This window comes from Eretmochelys imbricata, chromosome 1 (assembly GCF_965152235.1).
Source record: "Eretmochelys imbricata isolate rEreImb1 chromosome 1, rEreImb1.hap1, whole genome shotgun sequence".
In the NCBI taxonomy this organism is placed as follows: Eukaryota; Metazoa; Chordata; order Testudines; family Cheloniidae; genus Eretmochelys; species Eretmochelys imbricata.
In genome coordinates this window covers 5,719,405-5,729,236 of record NC_135572.1, presented here as the reverse complement: position 1 = coordinate 5,729,236, position 9,832 = coordinate 5,719,405, and the positions used below count along the sequence as shown (strand labels likewise).

The following is a 9,832-nucleotide window of genomic DNA, read 5'->3' as shown; positions in this document are numbered from 1 at the left end:
CCCAGGTTTTGAGAGGGAACTGTGTAACTGGCTTCCTGGAGGGGAGCAGTCCCACAGCTTACTTCTCAGGGACAGAGGAAGGGGTGACGGAGGGTACCCCAATCCAGGTCCCAGTTTTTCAGGACGCTATTTCTGATACTTTTTTTGGAATATATCTGTGTCTCTTTACATCTAGTTGCAGCTCCAATGCCTGTGATAACGGAAGAATTGAGACCAGGAAGTTGCCAGGTGGTAGTTTGTGAGAATACAAATGCCCCAACTTACAGAGAAGGGGGTGTCTTCCCCCATGCTAGTGAGTCGTGGGAAAGCTGCTGGGAAAAAGTTGTGTCTGATCAAAGGGTAAACACAGCCAGCCCAGGGAGCTCAGATCACCATCCTCTAGGGAAAGGTGGCAAAGAGCCAGCCAATGTGCAGGATCCCCCTGAAAAACTATCTTCCCAGACCCTGAGGCACCAAAATTCCAGAGACACAATTAAATTAATAGCCCACACAGATGGGAACACTGGAGGGAAAGACAAGCCATTGACTGATTACATGGGAGAGAGTCAAAGGACACCATGGGTAAGGAACAAACCAACCTCACACTGCAGTATCTGAACAGACGGCGTGGTAGCATAAAAATCCATGTAAACACCTATCTGTGATTAAAAAAAAGGTATGAATGTAAAGTTTTGGGATAAGAATTTGATGACTGATGTTAAACCTTATGGTAAGTCTAGTTCATAGTTAATAGCTGCAAACAGATTTAAATCTGATCATAGCATAGAAACCTGGTTTGCAGTGTCTGAATGGGGAAACTGAGGCACACCACCTGTCAAGGTTCCTTCCCCACTCTGAACGCTAGGGTACAGATGTGGGGACCTGCATGAAAAACCTCCTAAGCTTATCTTTACCAGCTTAGGTCAAAACTTCCCCAAGGTACAAAATATTCCACCCTTTGTCCTTGGATTGGCTGCTACCACAACCAAACAAATACTGGTTACTGGAGAAGAGCTGTTTGGAAATGTCTTTCCCCCCAAAATACTTCCCAAAACCTTGCACCCCACTTCCTGGACAAGGTTTGGTAAAAAGCCTCACCAATTTGCCAAGGTGACTACAGACCCAGACCCTTGGATCTTAAGAACAATGAGCAATCCTCCCAACACTTGCACCCCCCCTTTCCTGGGAAATGTTGGTTAAAAAGCCTCACCAATTTGTATAGGTGACCACAGACCCAAACCCTTGGATCTGAGAACAATGAAAAAATATTCAGTTTTCTTACAAGAAGACTTTTAATAAAAATAGAAGTAAATAGAAGTAAAGAAATCACCTCTGTAAAATCAGGATGGTAGATACCTTACAGGGTAATTAGATTCAAAACATAGAGAACCCCTCTAGGCAAAACCTTAAGTTACAAAAAAGATACACAGACAGGAATAGTTATTCTATTCAGCACAATTCTTTTCTCAGCCATTTAAAGAAATCATAATCTAATACGTACCTAGCTAGATTACTTACTAAAAGTTCTAAGACTCCATTCCTGGTCTATCCCTGGCAAAGACCCAGCATATAGACAGACTGAGACCCTTTGTTCCTCTCCCTCCTCCCAGCTTTTGAAAGTATCTTGTCTCCTCATTGGTCATTTTGGTCAGGTGCCAGCGAGGTTACCTTTAGCTTCTTAACCCTTTACAGGTGAGAGGAGTTTTCCCCTTCCCTTTATATTTATGACACCGCCTCATGGCCTTGAAGGCTGGGTGCCAAGAGAGCGATAACACACCCTGCCTTTGAGCTAGTCGGTGGCTAACCCTCTTGTAGCAAACTAAGGGGGGAGGTGAGACATTCTCTATCACCGGGGAGCATACTGTAACCGCCATAGTCCTCATTTTCATATAAACATGATTTTACATAGAAAACATGCCTTGTAAGGTATCAGGGAAAGGTTATGATCTGTTGAAATCATGCCTCTATCCATACATGTGTATCATTAATGAATATGGAGTCATGATTATGGTGTTGTATGGTGGTCACTAAAACATGCTGTAAATTGGGGAATAAGTCAGATATTAGCTCTCCAGAGGCAACAGCAAGGAAAGTGACCAATCCCCAGGCAGGGTGTCAAACAACCCATCAAGAGCCCTTGTCCAGCAAGGGAGCTCCAATGCAATGACTCACGTGCACGAAGCTCCACAGAGGGAATTGCTCAACCTTGCTTGGAGAGACTCAGCAATGGCCCCCAGACATGCCTGGACTTGTGCCCCACAAACACATGGAATGAGGCGATAAAACAGACAGAGCGGACACATACTGGGCCCTTCTCCTGCCCCCATTGAGAAGAAGACAAGACTCCAACAGGGGAGATTGGCCCAGGTTTACACAGGAAACTTGTATATTAAGGACTGCAATATCCAGTGGGGTGAGAAAAATCCTTAATCTACATGTTGCCCAGTCTAATAGGATTGAGAGTTTATACAGTGTGCTTACATTTCCTTTTCTTTTGGTAACCACTCTGACTTTTTGCCTATCACTGAATATCACTTAAATTCTATCTTTGTACTTAATACATTTGTTGTTTATTCTACCTGAAGCAGTGTGTTTGGTTTGAAGCGTGTAAGAGACTCCCCTTGGGATAACAAGCCTGGGGCATTTCCATTTCTTTCTTAAACTGACAAACTCATATAAGCTTGGAGTGCTCTGCGGGCACACCTGCACACTGCAAGAGTAAGGTTGTGTCTGGGAAAGGAGATATTGGCTAGTGTCATTCGGTTGCATAATCCAAAGAGCAGTTTACATGTCAAAGACTGAGCGTGAACAGCCCAGGAGTGGGGTTCTCACAGCTGAGCAGGGTAAGGCTGGCTACCAAAGCTAAGGACTGGGGTGACCAACCAGATCACAAGTCCAGATAACACCAGAGGGGAACATCACAGGGTTGCAAAGCAGCATGTAGGTGGACAGGTGGGCAGTGCTGTTGAAATTATTTTTTTCTTTGTGTTTGTTGGTCCAAGGCCAACTTTGGGACCTTTCGTGGTACAGAGTGTGTTTGGGGAGTTTCAGGGTCTCTTTCCCATGGCAAGCCACAGAACTACAATCTGGGTGTCACAAGTTTTACTCAGTTTTGTTTCCATTTGTTGTTGTTCTGTAACTTCAGGCATTTCACTGGTAGAAATAACATTTGATATTTTTGTAACAAAGTACCCCATATTGTTCATTGTGATATGATGATATGATTATAGCATAATTATGATACAGTTTATGCAAGATGGGTCGTGTAAGATGTTTTTGGAAAAGTTATGACTTTCTGAATATGGTTATCCTATTTGTATGTATTGATAATTTTTGTCAAAAGTTCTGAATTTTGATGACTTCCCTGTATTTCAAATGTAGTTACAAGTGAGTAACGCCCACTAGGGAACTTGATGTCAGTCTAGATAGATGGTTGGGAAGGGCCTATTCAGGTCAATGAGACTTTGGGGAAAACAATAGGCCTTTAGAGAAACTTATCTCCCACCTGGTGAGCCTCCCTGAGAATGCTTCAGACAGACTATACGTAGTGGATGCTATGACTCTAAAAGGCCATGTGACCAGGCCACATAACTGGTCTCATAATGAACATATGAGAATGTTCATAACTATAACATATTTACCACATAATTTGTTACAAATAATAACCCCCTTGCTGTGCTTTTCTCCCTTTACAGGCACCTTGAGCATTTCTGAGTCATATCGATGCATCAACTGCTTCATGGCACCTTTCAACTTCACCCACTCTGACACTTCAACTTTCATCCTAACGGGCATCCCTGGCCTGGAGGCTGCCCACATCTGGATTTCCATTCCTTTCTTTACATTCTACATTATCAGCCTGTTGGGAAATGTCACGCTTCTGTCTGTTGTAGGTAAGGAACAGACTCTGCAGAAGCCGATGTACCTCCTGCTCTGCATGCTGGCACTTACAGACATTGCCACACCTACCTTTGTTGTGCCAAAGGCACTGGGCATATTTTGGTTCAATTTGAAAGGCATTACTGTGGCTGGCTGCCTCACCCAGATGTTCTTCCTCCACACGATTTCTGTGATGCACTCATCCACCCTCGTGACAATGGCCTTCGATCGCTACGTTGCCATATGTAACCCTCTGAGATATGCCACCATCCTCAGCAATGCACAAATAGCTAAGCTAGGGCTTCTAGGTTTCATAAGAGCTGTTCTCTTCATTCTGCCCCTGCCCCTGCTCCTGAGTCAGCAGACATTCTGTGCCAACCGCATTATCCCCCACACGCAATGTGAGCACATAGCTCTGGAGAAGATGGTGTGTGGGCACATCAGAGTCAGCAGGATATATTGTGCTATGCTAATGTTTGTAATCATTGGGTTTGACCTGACGTTCATTGCCATTTCATATGGTCTGATCATCAGGGCCGTCCTCAGAATCTCCTCTCATAAAGCCCACCAGAAAGCCCTCAAAACTTGCACAGCCCACATCTGTGTGATGCTGACATATTATACCCCTACCTTCTTCTCCATTCTTACACACTACTTTGGTCAAGGCATCGCACCCTATGTTCATATCATCTTAGCTGACCTCTATTTCCTCATCCCTCCCATGCTCAACCCTATCATTTATGGGGTCAAAACGAAAGAGCTTCGTGACAAAATAGTCAAATACACCTGCAGAAGTTCTGCAGACACAAAGTTCACGCAAAGTTCTGCAGACACAAGAGACGATATCTCCTCAGGCCTGCAGTGTCCATCAGGGAACTGTCAAATTGTCAGAGAGTATGTGAACCAGCACTAAGTGGGATGCAGTTTGGGAGGAAGACCAGAAGTTCTGTGAGCGCCATGGTTCCCCAGTTACCCCTGGCATGGAGGAAGAGTATGCTCACAAACAATCTGTAAAAAAAGTCAGCCTTCCTTGACTGTGCAGTTCTTACGAGTTGTACTCCTAGCAGAAGGAAAATCCCTTCACCAGAAAAGGGTTAAGAAGCTAAGGTAACCTCGCTGGCACCTGACCCAAAATGACCAATGAGGGACAAGGTACTTTCAAATCTGGAGGGGGGGAAAAGCCTTTGTCTGTCTGTGTAATACCGTTGCTGGGAACAGATCAAGGATGCAAGCCCTTCAACTCCTGTATAGTTAGTAAGAAATCTAGCTAGAAAATGCTTTTGGATTTCTTTGTTTTGGCTTGGAAATTCACTGTCCTGGAGGACATGTGTATTCCCGTTTTTTGTATCTTTTTGTAACTTAAGGTTTTGACTAGAGGGATTCTCTATGTTTTGAATCAGACTGCCTGAATCGGTCCATGGGCCTGCATTCACCACAACCCTCGACAGCATCCAGAATCCGTTCACCCGGGGAGGGATATCCTGGCCCACAACACAATTTTTTTCAGGAAGAGGGGCAGACCAGTTGAATAGTCATGACTAAGGTTTTTTGTCACAGATAGTTTTAGTAAAAGTCACCAACAGGTCACGAGGGTCTGCGGGGGAGACTGAAATGGGGAAGATTAAAGCTTCATCAGGAGTATGAGAGCCTGAGCCGCACTTCAGGACGGGTGAGGGTCCAGCACTTACTGCCAGCGCAGATAACAGCTCTGTGGCCCCCACTGCAGCCCCAGCACCTCAGAGGTCCAGAGCCCCTGCTGCAGCCCATGGGAGAGAGCTCCACGGCTCCCACTGCCAGTGGCAGCTCAGAGATCTGGGTCCCCACACGGCCAAGAGCCACTTGGAGGGCCACATACCCCCACCGCCAGAGGTGGCTGAAAGCTGCTGGTTCCTTGGCCACACATGGCAACTGAGAGCTCAGGAGCCTCCACACGCTGCCCCAGGGCTGAAATGGTAAATGTCACAGAGGTCTCCGAAAGTCACAGAATCTGTGACTTCTATGACTTAATCTTATCCTTAGCCATGTCTATGAACAACTCTCCGTGGTGAACGGAGAAGTGGTGGAACCCTAGTGACTGAGACAGTGACAATACTCTCTGCAGGAGGCAAAACAATCACTGACTTGCCCCAGACAGTAGAATTATTCATCCCTGGACTCAGAGTGTCATCCGGAATTGTTAAGACCTGGAATGTTGTTGCCTCTGTAACACTGTTCAGTGCTTCTCTCCTTGGAGCTCCAATATTATCAGTATTGGCAGGTGAGGCAACCTACTAATTCAGTAGACCTTGATGTTATTCAGAAAGAAAGACCGCAGGCATGGTTCGATGACAAAGGCATCCGGAGAGGTTTATTTCCCCCTAGGCAGAATCCCATCACCCTGAGTATGAGCAAAACGAGTGAATTACCTTATGAAAGCCCTTTTCTGGGTGGTAATACCCCAATAAATCCTTAGAGATCAAGGACTACTGAGGGTGAAGACATTAAGAATGTTGATCTACCATCTCCAAACCGATGGGTTGGTAGATAGATTTCAAGGAACTTTTCTGGAGACATTATTAAATTCTGTAGCCTCAGATTCCGAACATTACGATCAACTCCTCCTCAACCTCCTTTAACCAATCAGGGAGGTGCCTCAAGGCTTCAAGTTTTCGCCCTTTGAACTGCTGTCTTGGAAGTCCTCAGGTAATGAACATAGACCAATAAATTCTTCAATTAAGAAATTGCCTCGAGACTTTGTGACTGTTTGCTCGAAGAATTTTGCTAAATGCACAGCAGGTACAAGAGAAGGCCGATAATAAAGGGGTCTAGCTGTGAGTGTTCCGACTGGGTGATTGTGTGTTATGGTTACAACCAAGCTTGCTCTTCAGATGATTGGTTCATTGGCAGGCACTGTTTGATGTAGTGAGGCATGTGGGCCCCATCGACTACAAGGAGCACCACCCAGAGAAGAAAAAGAAGACTAAGATAAGAACATAAAAACAGCCATGCTGGTCAGACCAATGGTCCATCTAGTCCAGTATCCTGTCTTCTGACAGTGACCAATACCAATCTTCACACTGAAAGAACAGAACAGGCTGTTCTTGAGGGATCCATCTCCTGTTCTCCAGTCCAAGCATAGGCAATCAGATGCCAGGGATTCCCAGATCATGGGGTTGAATCCCTGAATATCTTAGCCTGCAGCCTATTAATTTCCTTCAGTCATCCCTGGTTCTTGTGTAATGTGAAGGAGTAAACAAGACTTCCACAATTAAATTACCCCTAATGAAAAAAACACAGTAAAAGAATTAAAAAAGAGCTTAAGAACCATGTAAAACAAACAGTGAAATATGAAAAGGCATCTTTTAAAAAGTGGAAGTCAAATCCTAGTGAGATATATAGAAAGGACCATAAACACTGCCAAATTAAGTGTAAAAATGTAATAAGAAAAGCCAAAAAGGAGTTGAAGAACAGCTAGACAAAAACTTAAAAGTTAAGAACAAAATGTTTTTAAGTACATCAGAAGCAGGAAGCCTCTTAAACAACCAGTGGGACCCCATGACAATTGAGATACAAAAGGAGCATTTAAAGATGATGAAGTCATTATGGAGAAACTAAATGAATTCTTTCCTTCAGTCTTCATGGCTGAGGATGTTAGAGAGATTCCCAAAACTGAGCCATCTTCATAACATCAGCTAACAGGATGTTAGGAATCATTAAAAAAGGGAGAAAGAATAAGACGGAGAATATTTTATTGACTTATATAAATCCATGGTGTGCCCACATCTTCAATACTGCATACAGATGTGGACTCCTCAACTCAGAAAGGATATACTGACATTAGAAAAGGTTCAGAGAAGGGTAACTAAAATGATTAGGGGTTTGGAACAGCTCCCATATGAGAAGAGATTAAAGAGGCTAGGACTTTTCAGGTTGGAAAAGAGGAGAAGTTTAGACTTGAAATTGGACGAAGGTTTCTAACCATCAAAGAAGTGAAGTTCTGGAATAGCCTTCCAAGGGAAGCAGTGGGGGCAAAAGACCTACCTGGCTTCAAGATTAAGCTCGATAAGTTTATGGAGGAGATGGTATGTTGCAATAACATGATTTTGGCAATTAATTGATCTTTGGTAAATAGGCCCAATGGCCTGTGATGGGATGTTAGATGGGGTGGGATCTGAGTTACTACAGAGAATTCTTTCCTGGGTATCTGGTTGGTGAATCTTGCCCACATGCTCTGGGTTCAGCTGATCACCATATTTGGGGTCGGGAAGGAATTTTCCTCCAGGGCAGATTGGAAGAGGCCCTGGGGGTTTTTCGCCTTCCTCTGTAGCATGGGGCACGGGTCACTTGCTGGAGGATTCTCTGCACTTGAAGTCTTTAATCCATGATTTGAGGACTTCAATAGCTCAGACATAGATGAGAGGTTTATTGCAGGAGTGGGTGGGTGAGATTTTGTGGCCTGCATTGTGGAGGAGCTCAAACTAGACGATAATAATGGTCCCTTCTGACCTTAATATCTATGAATCTATGAGACTAAGGGGGGATATGATAGAGGTATATAAAATCATGAGTGGTGTGGAGACAATGAATAAGGAAATTTATTTACTTGTTCCCATAATAGAAAAACTAGGGTCCACCAAATGAAATTAATGGGCAACAGGTTTAAGACCAAGAAAAGGAAGTTCTTCTTCACTCAGCACACAGTCAACCTGTGGAACTCCTTGTCGGAGGAGGTTGTGAAGGCTAGGACTCTAACAGGGTTTAAAAGAGAACTGGATAAATTCATGGAGGTTAAGTCCGTTCATGGCTATTAGCCAGGATGGCTAAGGAATGGTGTCCCTAGTCTTTGTTTGTCAGACTGGAGATGGATGGCAGAACAGAGATCATTTGATCATTACCTGTTAGGTTCACACACTCCGTTGCACCTGGCATTGGCCACTGTCAGTAGACAGGATACTGGGCTGGATGGACCTTTGGTCTGACCCAGTACGGCCATTCTTATGTTCTTATGTTCTCCCCAAAGTTAGACATTTTGGCTTTTATCAATTCTTGAAAGATTTCACCAATTACACATCTGTTTATACGTCACTATAAATCCAACCTATCATTTTCTAACAGTTCCCTAATGTAAGTGGGGAACTATTGTTGGGATCTTTCCTGGCTTTTGCGTCACCCCAAGGGAACTGGTAGTGAAAGAGTCCAATTCCCTACTCCCACTCCCTTTTCCCAGATGCCTGCCTGACCTCAAGGACTCCCCTTCCACTCTCCTGTGTGGAAGAGTCCTCTAATGGCGATATGGCTGAGCCAAAGATTCCTGGAAGGCTGAACCCCCAGTCTCATTGTGGTCACTTAGGACAGGGGCTAGGGTGTCCCCACTCTGGGGTACTCTCTTCACGCCGGACACTTCTTTGACCCACTGATCACTGCATTAACTTCAAACCAACTAGAATGTGTTAAACAGCGACTGAAAGAAAATTGGAGAGGAGTACTTGTGGCACCTTAGAGACTAAGCAGTTTATTTGAGCATAAGCTTTTGTGAGCTACAGCTCACTTCATCGGATGCATTTAGTGGAAAATACAGTAAGGAAATTTATTTACACACAGAACATGAAGGAAAAAAAAAACCTGTAAGCAGAGTTATCATTTAAGATGAGCTATTACCAGCAGGAGAGAAGGGTGGGGATTGGTGGGGGAGCGGGGTGAAAACATTCCAGCAGTTAACAAGAACATCTGAGGAACAGTGGGCGGGGGTGGGGGAAATAAACATGGGGAAATAGTTTTACTTTGTGTAATGACGCATCCATTCCGAGTCTCTATTCAAGCCTAAGTTAAGTGTATCCAGTTTGCAAATTAATTCCAATTCAGCAGTCTCTCGTTGGAGTCTGTTTTTGAAGGTTTTGTTGTTGTTGTTGTAATATACCAACTTTTATGTCTGTAATCGCATGACCAGAGAGATTGAAGTGTTCTCTGACTGGTTTATGATTGTTATAATTCTTGA

General features: G+C 44.1%; 1 protein-coding gene across 1 annotated transcript; it reads left to right on the top strand.

The window, feature by feature from the left end:
* The first annotated feature begins 207 nt into the window (after positions 1-207).
* On the top strand, positions 208-4,771 carry LOC144278612 (olfactory receptor 52D1-like). The gene is made up of 3 exons (XM_077840044.1): positions 208-321; position 845; positions 3,675-4,771. The coding sequence occupies exon 3, from the start codon at positions 3,719-3,721 to the stop codon at positions 4,769-4,771; it is 1,053 nt and encodes a 350-aa protein (XP_077696170.1). The 5' UTR covers positions 208-321; position 845; positions 3,675-3,718.
* Positions 4,772-9,832: the final 5,061 nt, after the last annotated feature.

Coding starts and splice junctions, on each gene's coding strand:
- LOC144278612 (XM_077840044.1), top strand. CDS start 3,719: ATGGCACCTTTCAACTTCACCCACTCTGACACTTCAACTTTCATCCTA.